The sequence below is a fragment of the Triticum aestivum genome, chromosome 2D (assembly GCF_018294505.1).
Source record: "Triticum aestivum cultivar Chinese Spring chromosome 2D, IWGSC CS RefSeq v2.1, whole genome shotgun sequence".
NCBI lineage: Eukaryota > Viridiplantae > Streptophyta > Magnoliopsida > Poales > Poaceae > Triticum > Triticum aestivum.
The window spans coordinates 462,138,559-462,159,402 of record NC_057799.1 but is presented as its reverse complement, the minus strand read 5'-3'; the positions used below and the strand labels follow the sequence as shown (position 1 = coordinate 462,159,402).

General features: G+C 44.6%; 1 protein-coding gene and 1 long non-coding RNA gene across 22 annotated transcripts; both read left to right on the top strand.

Moving 5' to 3' along the window:
• The first annotated feature begins 5,315 nt into the window (after positions 1-5,315).
• LOC123053837 (polyadenylate-binding protein 2) lies at positions 5,316-10,358 on the top strand. The gene is made up of 9 exons (XM_044477414.1): positions 5,316-5,833; positions 6,744-6,862; positions 6,961-7,617; positions 7,697-7,774; positions 7,853-7,942; positions 8,312-8,446; positions 9,039-9,218; positions 9,499-9,705; positions 9,864-10,358. Exons 1-9 carry the CDS (start codon positions 5,551-5,553, stop codon positions 10,107-10,109), a joined length of 1,995 nt encoding a protein of 664 aa, XP_044333349.1. The 5' UTR covers positions 5,316-5,550; the 3' UTR covers positions 10,110-10,358.
• A 1,737-nt stretch (positions 10,359-12,095) lies between these two features.
• LOC123053836 (uncharacterized) lies at positions 12,096-19,571 on the top strand. 21 transcript variants are annotated; one of them, XR_006425876.1, is made up of 12 exons: positions 12,096-12,535; positions 12,651-13,176; positions 13,312-13,388; positions 13,629-13,877; positions 14,022-14,183; positions 14,561-14,689; positions 16,169-16,286; positions 16,902-17,435; positions 17,742-17,813; positions 17,895-17,990; positions 18,085-18,187; positions 19,083-19,571. It is a non-coding gene; the product is annotated as an uncharacterized lncRNA (long non-coding RNA). The 21 variants fall into 21 exon arrangements; XR_006425885.1 differs by having other exon boundaries at positions 12,098-12,535; positions 16,902-16,994; positions 17,338-17,435; positions 17,895-18,187; XR_006425872.1 differs by having other exon boundaries at positions 12,098-12,535; positions 16,902-17,389.
• The last annotated feature ends 1,273 nt before the right edge of the window (positions 19,572-20,844 follow it).

Here is a 20,844-nt window from a genome sequence, read left to right as displayed (position 1 = left end):
GACTGGGATTTGTCACTCCGTATGACGGAGAGGTATCTTTGGGCCCACTCGGTATTGCATCATCATAATGAGCTCAATGTGACTAAGTAGTTAGTCACGGGATCATGCATTACGGAACGAGTAAAGTGACTTGCCGGTAACGAGATTGAACGAGGTATTGGGGTACCGACGATCGAATCTCGGGCAAGTAACGTACCGATTGACAAAGGGAATTGTATATGGGTTACTTGAATCCTCGACATCGTGGTTCATTCGATGAGATCATCGAGGAGCATGTGGGAGCCAACATGGGTATCCAGATCCCGCTGTTGGTTATTGACCGGAGAGTCGTCTCGGTCATGTCTGTGTGTCTCCCGAACCCGTAGGGTCTACACACTTAAGGTTCGGTGACGCTAGGTTTGTAGAGATATTAGTATGCGGTAACCCGAAAGTTGTTCGGAGTCCCGGATGAGATCCCGGACATCACGAGGAGTTCCGGAATGGTCCGGAGGTAAAGATTTGTATATAGGAAGTCCAGTTTCAGCCACCGGGAAAGTTTCGGGGGTCAACGGTATTGTACCGGGACCACCGGAAGGGTCCCGGGGGTCCACCGGGTGGGGCCACCTATCCCGGAGGGCCCCATGGGCTGAAGTGGGAAGGGAACCAGCCCCTAGTGGGCTGGTGCGCCCCCCATGGGCCTCCCCCTACGCCTAGGGTTGGAAACCCTGGGGGTGGGGGGCGCCCCACCTGACTTGGGGGGCAAGTTCCCCCCTTGGCCGCCGCCCCCCCCCCTTGAGATTAGATCTCTAGGGGCCGGCGCCCCCCAGGGCCCTATATAAAGAGGGGGGAAGGGAGGGCAGCGCACCCAAGCCCCTGGCGCCTCCCTCTCCCCCCGTAACACCTCTCCCTCTCGCTGAGCTTGGCGAAGCCCTGCCGAGATCCCCGCTGCTTCCACCACCACGCCGTCGTGCTGCTGGATCTCCATCAACCTCTCCTTCCCCCTTGCTGGATCAAGAAGGAGGAGACGTCTCTCCCAACCGTACGTGTGTTGAACGCGGAGGTGCCGTCCGTTCGGCGCTAGGATCATCGGTGATTTGGATCACGACGAGTACGACTCCATCAACCCCGTTCTCTTGAACGCTTCCGCTCGCGATCTACAAGGGTATGTAGATGCACTCCTCTCTCTCGTTGCTAGATGACTCCATAGATTGATCTTGGTGATGCGTAGAAAATTTTAAATTTATGCTACGATCCCCAACATCAAGTCAATCACATCATTCTCTAATGATGTGATCCCGTTAATCAAATGACAACTCATGTCCATGGCTAGGAAACTTAACCATCTTTGATTCAACGAGCTAGTCAAGTAGAGGCATAGTAGTGACACTTAGTTTGTCTATATATTCACACATGTACTAAGTTTCCGGTTAATACAATTCTAGCATGAATAATAAATATTTATCATGATATAAGGAAATATAAATAACAACTTTATTATTGCCTCTAGGGCATATTTCCTTCACGAACAATCCACAACAAAGGATCCAACATACCCGAGCAGTGTCAACATAGACTCCGAACATCAGGATTTCAACCACGCGTCCATTGGAAGACATCCTTCGCCTTCTGAGTGTCTCTTGGATACTCCTTTAAACATTTTGTGTCCTTATTTTTTCTGCAGAACCACCCACAATCTTGTAGAGAGCATAGGGTAAATATCACACTAACATGATCAGAAGGAAAAAACACGTTGAAAACAAGACTTGTTGCTTGTTTTCCAACATACCTATGTAGTTCATGGTTCACAAAATTTTGTTAGAAAATGGCATTATGCTATCTAGTATAATGCAAATCAAGAGCACTCTAATAATTGTTTTTGTATTAGTTTTAATACCGTTGGAGGAAGTAGTTAATTTTCTAGCATCCATTGATACAATTATTAAAAAATAGCAAAAATGCGCGGGGCATCATCACATTATACTCCTTCCGTCCCATAATATAAGAGCGTTTCTGACACTATCTTATATTTTGAGACGGAGGGAGTAGTAAACATCGACTGAGATGCCATGGTTGCTGAGTTGCAACTGAGGAGATTGATTGAGTAGTTGCTACAATTCAAAATTGAACCACAATTAAACCACAGCTAATTTTCCTCCAATCCATGTAATTGTATTTTCATTTTGATCGGTGACGAGGGTTCCAATCCACGTTTTTGTAGGGGAAGGTGCCAATCCACGTGATGAAACCAGTACTGTCACGTTTTTTAGAAACTGTACCGTCACGTAGGACAGGACGGGAGGAGGGCACGAGCCTGGCTGACGATCCGGTCAGCCCAACCCAAATCGAGCGGTCAAGGCCGCTCGAGGCCCCGTAAAACGTGGCGCCATTCTCTCTCCCAAGCAGCAGCATATCGGGCGGGCTCCACCCAAAGCCCGCGAGCCAGCCCCTCAGACCCATCCAGCCCACCCCAACACAACAACCCAGACGACTGGCGAATCCAAAGGCTTGTCGCAGACGCTGTGTTTTGATGATTTTGGCCAGAGTGGACAGTGGAAGGGGAGGGCTTGGTCTCTGATACCAGATGTAAGGTACAGGACGGGGAGTCACTCAAACTAGCCTGATCTCATTCACGAATTCGAGTCCAGTATCTCGATTACAGGAGAATTGCTAATACAGAATGGGGAATTTGGGTAGAGGAAGAACTAGTGGTAGCCGCCGTCGTCTTTGCCTTGATCCACTGGATACCTGTCCAGCCGTGGAATCCGCCTTAAGTAGAGATTGCAGCGCCTGGGCTTCACCTGGCCCATTCTGGCCCAATGACGCGGGAGTTGGGCCTTCGAGCCCGTGGTGGGGGTTGGGCAGCAGGTGCGCCATGCGAGCTGCTGCCATGTGGGCCCCGGTCCGTCGGTGACGTTGGCTGTCGTAGGGGCGCTGACAATACCAGCGTCCGCAGTACGACCGTGTGACAGCCAATCCCGTCGGAGCTAATGAATACGATGACGAAGTAGCGTGCATCGTAGATGACAGACGGCGACGGGCGACACAAGCCGATCTTAGATCGGAAAACCAAAAAGAACCGCCGATCAAGACGACCGGCGAGAGAGAGAGAGAGAGAAATCCGGATCAAGCGATCGGGGGAAAAGACTCTCTAGGGTAGCCGGTCAACACGACCGGCGGACGAACCCTAGGTACGGGCGGCGCGGCCCCCGATGGCGGTCATGGAGGCCGACCACCCTGGGGGCGGCGCGCAGGGCGGAAGCGGTCGGCGACGGCTAGGGTTGGATCGGTTAGGCTGATATTGCTTGAGCCTCGTGGGGTACAAGTCAGGACATGAACAAATCCTACGCTATCCTATGTTTCCTAAATAAACATTATACACAACAATTACATTATACAGTAGTAAACATAGATTGAGATGCCATGGTTGCTGAGTTGCAATTGAGATTGATTGAATTTTTTTGAACACAGTACAGACGCAAGCGCTCATATACACGCGCATACACTCACCCATATGAAACGCACACACGCACACCCTATCCCTATGAGCACCTTCGAAAGACTGAGCGGCATATCATCTTAAAATTTACAAAGTCATCGTAGGCACCTCGTCGTCGACGGGAACGTCTCCTCCCACTGAATGCGCATCGTCGGAAATCCTGAAATAAAACCAGGAATATATCCGAGCACCAGGATTTGAACCCTGGTGGGCTGGGGATACCACAGTCCCTCTAACCATCCAACCACAGGTTGGTTCGCATTGACAACGTGTTTGGTTCGGGGAAATTAGAGATGGGGAATGGGAGTTGAGGGGTGAGGAGATTAAAAGTCCACTGTTTGATTAGAGGGAGTGGGAGTTTAAGTGGGAAAGGGAATGGGAGTTGGAGAAGTCAATTCCCACCGATTTCTTCCCAGGGGGTACCCTGTTAATTCGTGAGCAGAGTTTTATCCCACGTCAATTCTCATCGTACACCAAACAAGAGAATGGGAGTAAAAATCTACTTCTCATGACTAATCCCTCCATAATCACCCTGATGCAAACTCTCATTCCCCTGCCCAAGTGTTTACCACACAGGCTGTGAGATTGATTGAATTAATCGCTACAATTCATAATTAAACCGCAATTTCTTTTGACATCACAATTAAGGCTATGTTTGATAGCAAAGTATCAGAAAAACTGCAGTAATTTAATCAATAGGTACACAAAACAATGGTTTTTATTTAACAGAGTTTTTCAGAGTTTTCAGAATACATGGCAGGTGTTTGGCTACAACACAGAATGATGTAAAATTTGCTGACTAGCCCTTAGGCAGTCGCATCTAGCTAGCCATCATGGAAGCAATGCAAAAACATGCGCATCTGGCCGGTTGTGTGCTGTTTCTGTTGTGCTAATCTAGCTAGGTGCTAGCCCTTGGCATTCACGTCCATATGAACTGAGGAGCATGCACAGGCGACGGAACGGTATCTTGGATATTTTGTGAAAGTCCTCCTGCAGCACGGCGTCGCCGGTGACTCACGAGGCGATATCTTTTTTTTAGATCGAGTGACTTGTTAACACAAGAGGAAAGAAGATAATAATGCTGCTCTGTTTTTTTAAAAAGAAGTCTGAAGTTCTTTTTTTTATACAGAGAAAAAACCACAGTTTGCTCAATACTGCAGTTTTAAAAGCACTGTTGTTAGTGGCAGCCAAACACCTCGTTGCAATTAAAACCATGGTAATCTGAAAAACTGCAGTATTCTCAGAATACTGCAAAAATACTGAGCTATCAAACGGGGCCTAAACCCACAACTAATTTTCCTGCAATCCATGTAATTGTATTTTCATTTTGATTGGTGATGAGGGTTCCAATCCACGTTTTTGTAGGGGAAGGTTCCAATCCACGTGATGAAACAAGTACCGTCACGTTCTTTTTAGAAACTGTACCGTCACGTAGGACGGGACGGGCGGAGGGCACGAGCCCGGCTGACGATCCGGTCAGCCCAACCCAAATCGAGCGGTCAAGGCCGCTCCAGACCCCATCAAACGCGGCGCCATTCTCTCCCCCAAGCACCAGCACACCGGGCGGGCTCCACCCAAAGCCCGCGAGCCAGCCCCTGAGCCCCATCCAGCCCACCCCAGCACAACAACCCAGACGGCTGGCGAATCCGTCCGTACGCGGACAACTGTCCAGAACCCCCCCACGTCGACCCGCACAGTAGACCCAGTCCAGGAGCACCACCCCGCCCCCATCCCCGCTGGCGCACCAACGCCGCGCCCACGCCACCCCCCGCCGAACAAACCCTAAGGAGCACGCGCCGCAGCGCCCATATAACCACCTTCCCCCCCGTCGGCGTCGCCACCCCGGTTGAGAGAGTCGTGCGTGCCCCCGCGTGTTCTCCGCCTACGGCCCCTCCTCTCTCTTGTATCCCGCAACCAAAAACTACCCCAAAAAAAATTCGCAAAACCAAAAAAATCCCCCGAGGCCCGGCGGGATCTGCTCCTCCTCCCCTCCTCGCTATATACCGATCGAGGAGATAGGGTTTAGCGTCGATTCTCCGGGGGAATAATCGAAAAAAAAAGGAGGAGGAATCGCGATGGCAGCGCAGGTGGCGGTGGCGAACGGCGGCGGCGCGGGTCCGGCGGCGGCGGCCGCGGTGGCGGTGGTCCCCGCGCCCGCGCCCGCGCCCGGAGGGGTCACGCAGCCGCTCCCGACCACGTCGCTCTACGTCGGCGACCTCGAGGCCAACGTCACCGACTCGCAGCTCTACGAGCTCTTCAGCCAGGCCGGCCAGGTCGTCTCCGTCCGCGTCTGCAGGGACGTCACCTCGCGCCGCTCCCTCGGCTACGCCTACGTCAACTACAGCAGCCCCATGGATGGTACGCCGATCCCCTCACCCCCTCTCTCGCATCCATCTCTGCGCGATTTGTTTCGATGTTGTTGAATTGCGGTGTGGTCGGACGGCCGGAGGTTTTGGGGGTTGAATAGATAGATCCAATCTCATCTATTAATCATCTGCGGTTGAATTAGTCGGATATGGATTGGTTTTGTCCGCAATTGAGTAGGTAATTGAAGCGATTATGCCAGGGAAAATTATTTCTTTACAATTGACTGATGCAAATCTGTTTCTCGCAATGTAACTTGGATTTGTTGTGTTTTTGGTGATGGGAGGGATGTCAGCGCCCCTTGAATGCATCATGTTATAGGACGACTGCAAGAGAATGATGCAAAGCCATTACTTTTGTTGATAATTGAGTCTCATTGGTGGTATATAATATACTGCAGAGTCTTGGCGTTCGTCTTTATAATTTAATTGCCAGGTTGTTCGTTTGCTGTATTATAGGAGTATGTAGGTTTTAGGGTCATCTCTGTGCTGTATTGGAAGAATTGGCGTGTCTCCCTAATTGATTAGGAGTTGTGGTATTAGCTGGCCTTCAGCTGCTACTAAATTATTACTTGGACTAGCTGTTACTACATAGATAGAGTAGAAACACTGAGCAGCATTCATTCATTAGCACGGTAAATTCTGTGTGCACATTTTGTGTATCCATGATGACGTTATGGGGTGTCACAGTATGTTAGGTACTGCATATGGTGCATGCTGTAGATAACTGGTAACTAAATATACCATACATGTTTTTGATAAAAAACAATGCTTTAAGCCTCATCAAACTATATCATCTGTCAGCATTGTTGTTATTCAGTTGCTGTTTTGTTACTATGCTAGTATTATTGTTGTTAAAATCTGGAGTATGTTATGCTGCTTGACTAATTAGTTCCATTCGACAGCTGCAAGAGCAATGGAAGCGCTGAACTTTGCTCCACTGAACAACAAGCCCATTCGAGTTATGTACTCGAACCGTGACCCAAGCAGCCGCAGAAGCGGGTCTGCAAATATCTTTATCAAGGTGCTGTCTCATCTTTTAATTTGCATTGCCACTCTAAAATAATCAGTTTTTCTCTGGACTTATCTCTGATGTGAGCATTTTGAACTTTCTTTTTCCAGAACCTTGACAAGACAATTGACAACAAAACTCTTCATGACACCTTCTCTGCATTTGGTGCAATTCTCTCATGTAAGGTTGCCATGGATGATATTGGCCAATCCAAAGGCTTTGGATTTGTTCAGTATGAGAAAGAAGAGTCTGCACAGTCTGCAATGAAAAGCCTAAATGGCATGCTTATCAACGATAAGCCTGTCTATGTTGGACCTTTTCTCCGCAAGCAAGAGAGAGATAATTCTTTTGACAAGGCAAAATTTAACAATGTCTTTGTGAAGAATTTATCTGAGTCTACTACAAAAGATGATCTAGTCAAAGTATTCAGTGAGTATGGAACTATTACGAGTGCTGTTGTAATGATTGGCATGGATGGTAAATCAAGGTGCTTCGGCTTCGTCAATTTTGAGAGCCCAGATGATGCTGCTCGTGCTGTTGAGGAACTTAATGGAAAGAAAATCAATGACAAAGAGTGGTATGTTGGTAGAGCTCAGAAGAAGTCTGAAAGGGAGATGGACTTGAAGAGAAGGTTTGAGCAAAGCATGAAAGATGCAGCTGATAAATATCAAGGACAGAACTTGTACTTGAAGAATTTGGATGATGGCATTACAGATGATCAGCTACGTGAGCTGTTCTCCAACTTTGGCAAAATTACCTCTTGCAAGGTAATTTCATGTTTTGCAATCATACTTCTGCTCTTTGTCTAAATGATGTACGATCATTGCTGAACTATTTTTTTAATAGATAATGCGTGATCAAAATGGTGTTAGCAAGGGCTCTGGCTTTGTTTCATTTTCTACCCGCGAGGAAGCATCTCAGGCTGTAAGTTTGTTTCCCAAATATTGCTGTATCAATTGTTCTGATTCACAAAATGGTTTGACTTGTTCTTTGTTCACACAGCTCACTGAAATGAATGGCAAAATGATATCTGGAAAGCCATTATATGTTGCATTTGCACAGCGTAAAGAAGATAGAAAAGCAATGTTACAGGTACAGTTCTCGAATAACCTGAGTTTCTTTCATAGTAATGTCAAAACAGTACTTATTGATAGTGACCACTATGATAGAGAAGACAGGTCATATGTATATCGATATAAGATGTTCAACTTGAACCACCTTCATTCACTTTTTAAGTTTCATGTTATTTTCACATTGGAGGCTCAGTACTTGAGGATCTGCATGAAAAATGGGACTTTCATAGTCTGCACCGTAAATTTAAATTATGCTCTTGATATTTTTTTATTCAACTTGATTGAACACTGCTTCTGTATTTTCTTGAAAGAGCAAGTTATTACTGTTGATTTATTTCTGATTATCCATTGTAAATATGCTGATGGTAAAAAATTCCATATTATTCAGGCTCAATTCTCTCAGATGCGCCCTGTACCAATGACCCCTTCTATGACTCCTCGACTCCCAATGTACCCTCCTATGCCTACTCTTGGGCAGCAACTCTTCTATGGGCAAGCTCCACCTGCTATGATTCCCCCTCAGGTACTTGTTGTAAGCTGTGTTAGTTTCATTTTGAACTTTGTGTTACATTCAGGTTTTCCTGATGTAAAACAGGAGAAGCAACATTTTCCCTTTTTTTTCAAGTTAAGGTACAAGTAGCTTGTGCTGTCTAAGTTTTAGTTTGCACCCTATTTCATAGGGGGCATTGCAATGTGGGGTCAGTGGAAATTTTCTTCTGGGGTAATGGTCTACCAAATTTATAGGGGTGAATCAACATCAGTGTTCAATATCCAATTTGTTTTTTGATGTTTGTGTGTTTGGTTGGGAACACTCTTGAGTTAAAGTAAATGTAGCTATGCAGTGTGTAAGTAAATATGTGTTGATCACTTGTCAACACCATTGGATTATTTATTCCGTAGTTACGTCATGCTCACAGTGAACACTTTTGTTGTCATGCCTTGTTCATTTTGGCATTTGCTCGAAATTGTACTCATTTTTGTGAATTATGTTATTATATACTGCATGCTTCCTGCTGGCATTTTAATTTTTATTATTTGCCTAGGTGAACTTAAATGGAAATTGGAAAATGTAACAGCTTTATACTTACCATATTCCGACCTTTACTTTTTTGTAGCCTGGGTACGGTTTCCAGCAACAGCTTGTTCCAGGAATGAGGCCTGGGGGTGGTGCCCATATGCCAAATTACTTTGTTCCAGTTGTCCAACCAGGTCAGCAGGGTCCGCGCCCAGGTATAAGGCGCAATGGTCCTGGGTCTGCTCAGGGACAGCAAACTCCTCAGCCATTTCAGCAACAGGTTTGCTACAATGCATTCTCGTGTCTTTACATTTCTTGCTATCAATTATTGGAGGCTGTTGTTTGGGTGATATTTTTGATGGCAAAAGTAAATCGGTTTTTTCCTCTTTGCTAAGTATAATGCGCCACTGTTTCACTTCTTTGCTAAGAAGTAAAATGTGCCACTGTTCTTATTGTTGAATTCCTTGTTGTGCTGGCATTGTGTGGCTAAGTGATTTTTACCATAAGGAGTAGTGAAAGTACAGTGACTTATCGCATATCTTATCACTGTTGTTTAACAGATGGTTCCTAGGGGACGTGTCTACCGGTACCCACCTGGACCTCGTCACATGCCTGAGGTTCAACAGATGCCTGGGGTTGGTGTTGGTATGGTTCAGCCATATGATATGGGAAGCTTCCCTGTGCGAGATGCTGGCGTGTCACCTGCTCCTCCAATTGGAACTCTCACATCTGCCCTTGCAAATGCTACTCCAGAGCAACAAAGAACGGTATGTCTGAATGAATCATCTTCTAACTGTATCTGTTGTTTAAATCTATCTGTTACTATCCATGCTAGTACGATTGTTTGGATATAATATGCCCATGCTGTTCTGTGTGCATTTGTACTGTCAGTTTTCTGATATTGTAAATAATTTCTTCCATCCAGATACTTGGCGAAAGCCTCTATCCACTTGTTGAGAAGCTTGAACACCAACAAGCTGCCAAGGTGACCGGCATGCTTCTGGAGATGGACCAGACGGAGGTGCTGCATCTGCTCGAGTCTCCAGAGGCTCTCAAGTCCAAGGTTGCCGAGGCGATGGATGTTCTCCGCAACGTGGCCCAGCAGCAGAACCCCAACGCCCCTACCAGCCAGCTCGCCGGGCTAACCTTGAGCGACGGCATTATCTCTTAGATTAGAGTCAGTTTGCATGCAGTCTCATGATGCTATAGATTGTTTTGTCCTCCATGGTTGAACTTTGGTGAGTTGCGTTTTTGCACTGGTTGTTAGGCTCTATCTGCCTGGTCTCTTTGCCAATGATTGGCAGGCACCTTTTCCCGTGTTTGGCTACTATTGAGGGCTTGGTTACATACCTCTTCTGCGGTTTTGACTTGCCGAAAGTTTTGCTATTAATATGAGTGAAGAGTGACATTGCTGCCGACATTACTTGCTTCAGTTGCTTTGTATGGGATACCTCATACCATCATCTGCGGGGGTACCGACCAATGGATGAAGTTTTTTTCCTCGTTACATGCCGTTCTTCAAATATTAGTTGCATAAGTTTGCCGAAAATAAAGCTATACTAGATGGTATGGCGTGCTCTGCTGAGACCGTCATAATTGCGTTGGGCATCAGCGATGCTTTAAAATTATGTCTAATTTTCACAAGCTTGTTTTTACTTAAAAAAATGCATGACATAGCTACAGTGGTTATGTTTGGTCTCATTTAGTTTTATCGTGAATTTTCATAATGCAATTTTTTGGCAAGTTTGTAATCTGTATAACCCTATACTTGGTGCGTTCGCAATAACTCTTATCTGTTATAATACGATGGCCAATTCTGTAGCTTTTAGCTTTTAGTTTGTAGGATAAAAGCATTCAGTTTGCATCTAAGAGTTGAAAATAAGTTGTAAAAAGATACTCCCTTTGTCTCAAAATGCTTGTCTTAGATTCGTCTAGGTACGGATGTATCTAATATTAAAACGTGACTTGATACATCCGTATTTAGACAAATTTAAGACAAAATTTTTGGGCAGAGCAAGTATATTTTTTGACACAAACATAACAGATCTGGTCATAGAAAATGAATAGGTACATATGCATATTTGTACAAAATATTTCAAGAATTGACTCAAATTTATACAGATAATTTAGATAAATGATAATGTAGTCAGAACTAAGCTATGAATTGGTCTCAGAAACAAAAATCGCATGATTGATTCTAAGGGCTTGTTTGGATCGTGCCATCATCACCCCATGATAACCCACAGCTTGCCACTGGTGCGGCGGGAGAATCTTCCGCTACACTGGATAGTACTTTTCTAAACCATTTTCAGTTATTTCATCAATATATGTAAGCATTTTAAGTTAGCACTAAAAAACTACCAGCAAACTCAACCCACATATGCGCGCTTCACATCTTGAAATCCTATCAGGTTACCAATCTGAATTAGTGTTCAAGACAGCATTGAGAATGATGTTGCAAATTCATGTTCGAGTGTAACAAAACACATGCGTGACTAAATTGAGTTGACATGCATCCATCGAAGGCCTATTTGGTTCCTTGGGGAGCTCTGGCTTGCATCGCATGAAGGAGCTTGGTTGAGGTTGGCCTGGTTGAGCTAATGCAAGAAGTAGAGAAGTGTGTTTGATGGACTGCATGATACGAGGGAGGCTAAGCTCAGATTTTGTTTGGTATGTTGCGTGGGGTTGTATATGAGAGATGCTACATATAACAAATGTTTTTTTTGTAGTATGCAGATATCTTTGATTCAAGGTGCTTTGGTGGCATGAACTCCAACTCAAATACCTTTGATTGAAGTAAAAAAAATGGTGCTTGTACATACTCCACACAATCTGCCTTGCATGGGAAAAAGAGCATCGATACTCCACTGCAGTCCACACAATCAGTCCATACTACAGTTATTGAGCATATAAACACCGCTAGACTACCCGCTAACCTGGGCCATCTGCGTCGAGCGGCCCTTCTCCTTCGCATGATCTGGTACTGGTTGTACCTTTTACCGTGGTGTCGAAACCTTGACCGTCCCTTTCTCTTTACCTGGGTGTTTCACTTCTGTCTGCATGACGAGTGGGCCTTGTTTGCCCGCAGACCCACCATGCACTTTAATTGGGCTGGTTTCTGCGTGAGAGAGAGGGAAGATCGTCAACCGACAAGATAAAAACCTAGCACTCACGCGACCTGCTTTTCCCCTCGTTCCACCCCTGCTCGCCTCCCTCCTAGCCGCCGCCGCCGCCTCCTCCTCCTCCTCCTCTCTCTCTCCCATGTTGCCGCCGTCGACCCGTACAGCTGCTCCTCCCCATGCTAGCCCCTCCACCTTGCATTCTTCCAGTCGTCCGTCCACGCGGCCATCAACAGCACGGCACGGTAGGGGCGGTCAGGGCGCCTGCTACAAGCTGCTTGACCTTCTAGCGCTGCTTCCTCGGGTCTGCCGGCGTTGCTGCCTGCGCCTTCTCCAGCACCACTTCGCTACAAGCTGCTTGACCTTCTAGCGCTGCTTCCTCAGATGTGCCGCCGCTGCTGCCTGCGCCTTCTCCAGCGCCGCTTTGGTCACCTGCGGCAACTCCGACCAATGGTCTTCATAGTCCTCGTGCCCTCCTGTATGTACTCTCGCTTATGTGTTCTTGGGTTCTTATTTTTCTTTCTTTTGCAGGATCCATATAATTATTGTTTTCTCTGAATTTCTCCTTCGGTGCATTGTGTTTGCTTATTGAGGTCGATGGGGAGGAGAGGAGGGGCGAGGCTGGAGCTCCATGCGGCAGCACACACACCGTTGGGTGGAGGAGAGGCCAGCTACGGGGCAAGGAGCGGTGGGCGCAAAGCTCTAGGTGGCGCTCCTATCACGATGCGGTGAGCTGCAAGGGAGGGGTAGGATGTCGGTGACACCAGAAGGAGCAGGCAGGTGAGGAGGGCAAGCAACACAGGAAGGCATGTATTTCTTCACACTATTTTCACTATTTTGCAACTTGTATTGCATTTTCATGGATAATCCTTTTGCACTTCGGTTTTATCTAATCCGTTCCAAGCTTATAAATAATGATGTTTGGTCTTCTGCTATTTTGGCAGATGATTGATTAAGGAGGATAAGATTGTAAAGCTTGTAGTACTCTATATCAACAAGCGGGTCTAGCATCTACATTCTCTGACACTTTGTATATTTTCATGGATAGGGTTTGGGTGGCCTGATGAGAGCAGCCCAGTGGTTACACCTCTGCAACCTCGCCAACGTTGACAATCACTGGTACCATATTTTTTGCCCTATCCAGTTCTTACCTCCATTTTATTCAGTTTCTTTTCCAAGTGAATCAAGTCTCGAGGTGGACGCGTGAACTCTTATTTCGTTGTTCTCGTTCTTGCCCTTATTTCTGGTCAAGAGATGCCATGCGGAAGATGCTGCCCTTATTTCTCACATCCTGAAAGTCACATTACATCTATGAACCAGAAGAACTAGAGGTATGAAACTCCCAAGAGGAAATATTCATTCCTCTTAGCCATGTCTTTATTTGTACATGCTTTTGCAATAGTCATGATGCCCTCAGAATTATTTAAAAGGATATTTAAAAGGATGCATCCTTTGGTGTCTGTTCGTACTTATTATATGAGCGATGTTTTACCATCGAGTAGGTCTCTTATTACCATGATATTGTCTAATTTTTACATGGATACAGAAGGGTAACTTAGCGTTGTATGCAGAGCTGCGTCGACATATGAAGACGCGAGAGCTAAAGCAAATAGACTGCGAGGTTATCAGGATACCGGAGAAATGGGTTATGCTTTAGTCCTTGTAAATGGCACTGGTTTTTCTGGTGTGAGTAAAGCCTGACAGTGGTAATGTGAAGCTGGGACTTCCCTATCAGGCGTGACATTGTAGCCAAATCCATGAGGAGTCGGAGGCAGTTACAGCAACTAACCATGAAGCGACGGCGGAGATCCAGTTCATCTGTACGTCTACCGCTGCCTTCTGATCGAACCGCGGCGCGGCAGCAAAATCCACTTTGATTCAATGCTCTGATCATCTATATTTTCCTGCTGTAGATTTTTGGAGCTTGCTCTGTTAATCCGTGTTATTTTTTGTATTTTTTGTAGCACAGTTTAGGTCTGACCAGCACAAGGTGGCAACAGCAGTAGTGGAGAAGGCATGAAGAGGCCCACATCTGAAAATCCGTTCTGCTGACCGATAAAGGGAGATGGTCTCAGCATCCATTGTGACAATGTTGTCCAGAACATGGACTCTGGAAACTGAAAAGTGTAAGTACCAATCAAATTTGACTATTTAGGTTCTGTTCTATCGAATGACACGAGTTCTTTTATTCATTTAAAAAAAGAGTGCAACAAGTTTCTCTTATTCGTATTCAAAAGAATTGCGATGAATTGGAAGAAACTCTGAGCATTCATCTCGAATGTAGAGCTTGTAGTTATGTCATAGGTATATGTCTCTCAATTTATGTAAAGATGGAATCATAGGTCTTGCAGTATGTCTTTATCTTAGGTGGTGAGCTAAAGGAATTCAGTATGACAATGATGCTAGCATGCCACTATGTGTTCCTTTCTCTAAATTTTGTTGTGCTTAAGTAATGAACAACCTACTCGTGCTCCCAGTTGGATAACCTACCTATGTCATTCAGAACAGATTTTGCTTCCAGGCGCACAAAGGCCACCGATCGGATCAGCGCGAAGAAACCTGTTCGGATCACCTCAGCAACGGATCAACCTCTGCACCTACATCCATTTCGACAGATCATTAGTCAAAGCAGGTCCATTTTACCCTCCTTCATGCGGATGAATCTAATCAAGTTTATTTCAAATTCCAATCTAGAGTAGTTACACTTTTTTTGCCTCTGCCTGCCTGCTTACATGTTCTTAACTTATTGGATGCAATAGATGAATGGTGTGTTTAAATACATTGCTCTCGATCTATCAGTCTCCTAGCTCCTAACAGTACTTCAGGCCACCATTTGTTTATCCATGCATTTTAAATATTTACGTGTATTTGGTTGCAACATATGTGCAGCCTGTTGTCTTTTATGCTCTAGGCAGTTACCGTTGTGCCGACCCTTTCTTTCCTTGTGTTCTAAAAAACTGTAGAAACTGAATAAATCTAAAGTTCTATGGTGTGCCTTCCTATTGGACACTGGTTGTCCATTGTGTGCCTTCCTTGCATGGTCGGTTGAGGTATGCCATGGAGTTTAGTATGTTTTGATCTGTCCAAGAGTAACCATGTAAAGTAGCTACATTTCTGACATTTTATTAATATTTGCATTCAACTCTTAATTGACCTTTTCCCACGAACTTAACTTGATATTTTTGTTAGCCCTAATCCTGACTAGCTGCCAATTATTATTATTTTCTTTTGATAATTGTAATATCAGTTTTCTGTATATGGATATCCTTTTGACATTGTTAACATGAGTGCTTCGACTTGAGTACATTGGCTATATGGATAATTTGGCTCTTTTTTTCTTTCTTTAAAAAATAATAATTGACACGAGCGCTGTCATATCTATTAGGAGCCAGAAAACAAATCATAGGTTCACATCAGGTGCCGCACATACACTAGACTTTGCCTAGGTGTATGAAGCTAAAAAACAAAATAAACATCAGCCTCCATCATCTTGAACCAACCCATGGAAGGACAAAGCTGTCTGCAAGTTTCTATTTTCCCTGGCAGCCTTAGAGATTCTGAGGTACCTCCCAAGGTTTTTCCCCACATGATTTTCCCTTGGTAAGTATCATACTTTCTTTAGTTACTGATATTAGTTATGACGTGTGAGGCAAAATTAATCTTAGTATGCATATGCAAGCTTTAGTTCATGTGAAATTGGCAGTGAAACTTCTCAAAGACTGTAAAATGAACAGATAGGAAACATGCAACAGGTACTACTTGGCTTCCTTGGTGGTGTAATTGCATTTTTTGCTCTTCTCTTCCGCAAATTCTCTACTCGCCATCATCTATCGCTTCTAGATAGCTTAGCCCGGTGCCATGTCAGTACCTAAGACAACTTTTAAAATGCTCATGTAGAAAAATGCTTCTAGCAAGCACTTTGTTCTTCGGATTTCCTATTATAGTTCTTTATCAGATTGCTCTTCTATGAGTTTGTGTGCGGTTCCTTCTCTCCTGGAGTGCACTTTTTCTCCTTGGCCATTGTGATTGCTTCTCTTATTGGTCCCTTCATTGTCAGTTGCTTGCTCTATGAGTCATTGTTGTAAAAGATTTGCAATTTTGTTTTTGGCAGGTTGGTCTTTTGGGGTTCCTTTTTGTCGCTGATGGCTTGACGCACACTGGATCATCCTATCAGAAGGGTTTGGCTTACCTCTGTTTGAGAGGAGAAATCTGGAGGGATAGATGTTCAGGTTTGTTCTATCGATGGAGGAATGCCACTTTATTTAGGTTGACATCTTCTGTATAATCTCTTTGCTGGCTCCATAGTCGCTCAAACTCTAGCCTTGTTGTAGGTTTATTATTCAGTTAAAGTTGAGGGAGATTGAGTAGGAGTGCCTTTTTTATATATAAAATGGATTCAACAACTAACTTTAGCCAAGAACAAACCATCAGCAAGGAAGTGTAGTGTAACCTGGGATAGGTGTGCAGAAATCCTTGAGAAAAGAGGCAACCACAGTGAAATGCTACTTTTCAGGCATTTATTACAGTCCTTCAGTTTTCAGTAGGGAACTCAAAAGGGTTATGGAGAGAGGAAGTTGATTTTCTTCTGATCGACATGCTTGCTGAATGCACATTTTTTTCTTTCATTTGTTTGTGTTTCTTGAAAGCTAATGTTGTTGCACATGCTTGCATGGTGTCTTTTTTTTACCTTTTCACTTTTGTTGGGAGAAAGATGATGCTCTTTCTTGAGAAATTACTTATTAGATAGAAAAATAGTCACCTTACAAAGTTCTTCCACCAAATGGTTTGTGTGTGCAACTATGATCGGTTTTCCTATTCATTTATTGTACAATTTAATTCTGCAGAAGGGGGATGGAAGACAAGAAGAAAAAAAGTTACATATCTTAATTACCAGAAGTTGGGTGATCAAAGCAACTACATGATGCATCTCTGTCTATGTACCTTTGCTTACCATTAGCTGGGTGATCAACACAATCTACATGATGCATCTCCGTCTATGTAGCTTTTCTTAGCATAAACTGAACTTAATGACTTTATTTAAGCCTATGAGCCTACCATCAATATAGTATATAGCATTACGTATTAACGATTTCCTTATGTTTAAATACTATCGGTATCCAAATGTTTCAACTTGCATGGTTTGAAAGCTTGGTTTGCTTTCGCCCTTTGCACCATTGGCGCGGTGGCCATGTAGCAGCTCTGGTCACCGGGAGGGCTTAATTCTGTGGCTGATTCCATCCACCCCTCCTGTTCTCGCTTCTCATTCTCTTCTTGATGCAGGGTCGTGATGTGATCCACCCTGTCCAGAGGGTAATTTCTGCGTGTGATTTGGGTAAGGATCTGCATGCTCTTCTTTTGCTCACTGCATTTTTTCCTAGGTGAGCCTCCCTCTTTTTGCCATGCTCTTGACCTGCTCGATAATATGCTTGTGTGGCTGCAAGCTATTTTCTGCCTTGGGTCAGATTCCTTTTGGTTTCTTGACAAACATGTGAATTTCTCGTGAGTGAAAAAATGGAGGTGAAGAGGAGAGGAGCAATTACTTCATATGTTTAGGCAGCACGAGATTTCTAAAGTTATTTTACAACTTGTTAGCCAATTTTGGTTGTCTTGCAAAGTATAAAAAAATTCAAGTAAATTGGTGTTCTGTTCATCAGGTCCATCTAATCACTTTCTCGCGCATCCAGGTCGGCACCGTTGTTGTCACCGGGCAGAATGTCCGACTGGCCATGGGCAGGCTCGGAGCCCTCTGCGAGCAGGTAACTGAATTTTCTGACAAAGGAGCTTTCTAAACCTGCAAAAAAATCATTCGGGCAGTTGTTGACCAGTAACTGTTTCAGGTGAAGGAGCTTAATTTCTGAGGTGATTCTGGTCACCTCCGACGCCGTCGGCGTCGGGAGGCAGAGGCTCAAGTACCGAAAGCTCATCAACAACAGGTTGCAGAGAGTTTTTTCTGACAACAGTTTACTGAAGGTCATTGCCTCTGGTTATCTTCACTACTTGTGTGTTGATAATTCTCCTTGCTTGAAGTTTCGCCGATCTGCAGAACCCACAGTTTGACCTGGATGGGAAGGCCCGCGCTGCCATCGGCCAGAGTGGCCTCATGGCTATCTACGATACATTGTTTAACCAGGTGGGTTTGCTAAATGTCGTTCTTTCTTTTGTTATTGTTGTTGTTGAGGTATGGTCTTTCTTGCTCATCTCCAATCAAATGCTTGTGAGCTTAAAGGTTCTTGTTTGCTTGTTTCCCTTCCTGTTCAAGTTGTTCGTCGTCTATGTCGTTAGCCAACAAGGTTAGATGTGCTCTCATTGCCACGCTTGATTGCTTCTTGCAACATCTTCTTGTTTGCTTATGTTTACCATGGCGATTTGCTTTATGTTTGCTGCTTGGGCAAACATGTGTGTCCTCTGTTTTCGGCAGTACATGATCGAGTTAGTGCTTATCAGCACCATGTGAACAAGTTGTTTGCCATGTTCCGCCGCAAAAAAACATATATCAAATACTATGTCTGCACTATCAACAAAACATTCGCAAAGCCAGGCCAACGGGTGGTAAACTCCTTCCTTCCACTTCATTGAAAAAAATAATTATCTTTACTTATGCCTCACAACTAAACTACTTACCTGACTAATCATCAGAAGTACAACCTGCAATATGCTTTTGATTCACCAAATTGACTTTATTGCGAAATATTGAAAAAAATGTATACACTTCTATTAGCACCAGCACAACAATTCTCATCAACTTGCTACATGTAACTTTAGAAACTAATATTCATATAGTCTGATATGCATGTTTTCTTCCTTCCTACATTTGTTCTCTTTCACTAGAGTACCATACATATAGAAACAACCAATCTACATGTTATACTCCACATAGGAAGGAATGTAGCATGCTCTGCACCCTTCTTTTGCTTCCTGCCATTATTTACTGATAATTGTTCTCACTACCTATATTTAAACCTTCTCAGTGTAAGAGTGACAAGACACTCTCCAATCCATTCAATTAATTCCTTTTTTCTCAGCAGTATTTTCAGGTCTACTACATTGAAAGCAAACTAAAAGATTACATTGACCCAGATTATGATACACTCAAGGTCAGGCTTGCAAACAGTGATCTACACGCCAATTGTCACATCATGCTAGGAACCGACAAGAGAGCCACCGTAACAACCAACTGGCTTGAGTTCCGCCGCCTTGCAAAAATCCATGAAGGAGACATCTGTGCCTTTCGTTTCAAGGTCACCATAAAGCAGTGCCTGGTTGTCATCGTGCATTGCCTTTAGATGAACCATCGACATCAACGGAAATCGTATCTAAATATCATCTAGCATTCTAAGGACTACTAATCAAGCTCTGTAATAGATGAAACCTTCCTCTATTTTTCACGATGCTATCTGTTGCTTTTGAACAGCTACCACCTATATGCTTTTACCTATATAACCTCAGTTGTTGTTCCTCATCGATCTATTAATATGCATAATGCCACCCTTATCTATAATTACCTGTTTTTATTACTTTCTTTGTTTCAAACATCGAGTACTCACCGGCAACAACAAATTTGCTAAGCAAGGAAGAGGCATGCCCTACCTGGCAGCGTCCACCTTCCACTAAAGGGATATAGCACTATCATTTAGCACAGACTGTTCCAGGAGAAACAGTAATCATGAACAGAGACAATAACCAGTAGTAAGTACTCATTATTTCAATCCGTGGCTGAGTTTTCCTATCACTACTCTTACAATACTTGGCTTGCTACCGGCCTTTGCGCCATTGGCGCAACGGGTCATCTAGTAGCAAGAAAAGAGCCTGCCCTAGGAAACGCTGCAGGACGAAGCCGTGCAGCTGCACAGCCGCCGGCATCGCGTCAGTGATCCTGTTGTGGATTATCATCCTCTTGCTCTCCGCCGTGTCGGTAAATAATGTGGATGAGCGAAATCTAGTTTTTGTATGGCACAGACGGATCTTCACAGCCTCGGGAACAATATTTTCACACGACGTCCAGACAGAGTACATACTGGATGTACGTACGTACCAAAAGGTGTGTGGTTGAACGCGGCAACGGTTATGGATGTAGACGCAGCTTCTACACAGAGTAGCGTCTGCCATGGTTGTGACTTGGTGGGCTAGCATTGCCATCACAACATTGCAGAGGTACTAAGTAGCGAGGATGAAGTAGATCTGCGTGCCCCCCCCCCCCCCCCCCGGGGCGTGCGGCCCACATGGGTTAACTTCAAAGTTCACTTTGCTCCGCTCGCTAGTGTGGGCGCTTCGCTTACGCATGCAGTCATGTCGATCGAGACTCTTCTGGATCGAGCTGCGTGCATATATGCAAGTGCGCCGCACCCGATCCCCTGCTGTGTGCTCTACAGTTACATGGGCAGATGCATCATACCTCGTTCAAAGTCACCGCGCCGTGATCGAAAAAACGCGTCTTTTTGTTATTAATTCGCGAGATAAATAGACTGATGGTCACTGAAGTTGAGGCTGAAGCACAGTACGGTCACTGGACTTCAAAATACGCTCAATAAGGTCATTAAATACGAATTGCGGTGATTATACGGTCACTAGCTCACCGTAGAGCTCGGTATTCTATTTGCATGCACTTCGTTGACTGGTCAAATAGTCTGCATGTGTCGATGAAAAAAAAAGTCTGCATGGCACCTAGTGAAGGCTGGTCAATGGCAATACTCTCCCTGTCCTGTTGGTCCCACCTGTCAGTTCACGAAATAAAAAGCAAATAAAAGAGTAAGAACAGTGCGCGAAGGTGTAGAACTCGAACCCAATATC

What these genes read in the sequence shown, in the direction of transcription:
- LOC123053837 (XM_044477414.1), top strand. Translation starts at nt 5,551, where the DNA reads ATGGCAGCGCAGGTGGCGGTGGCGAACGGCGGCGGCGCGGGTCCGGCG. An exon ending in GCGAGGAAGCATCTCAGGCT is followed by an intron (nt 7,775 to 7,852) that starts GTAAGTTTGTTT and finishes TTGTTCACACAG; the next exon opens with CTCACTGAAATGAATGGCAA. An exon ending in ATAGAAAAGCAATGTTACAG is followed by an intron (nt 7,943 to 8,311) that starts GTACAGTTCTCG and finishes CATATTATTCAG; the next exon opens with GCTCAATTCTCTCAGATGCG.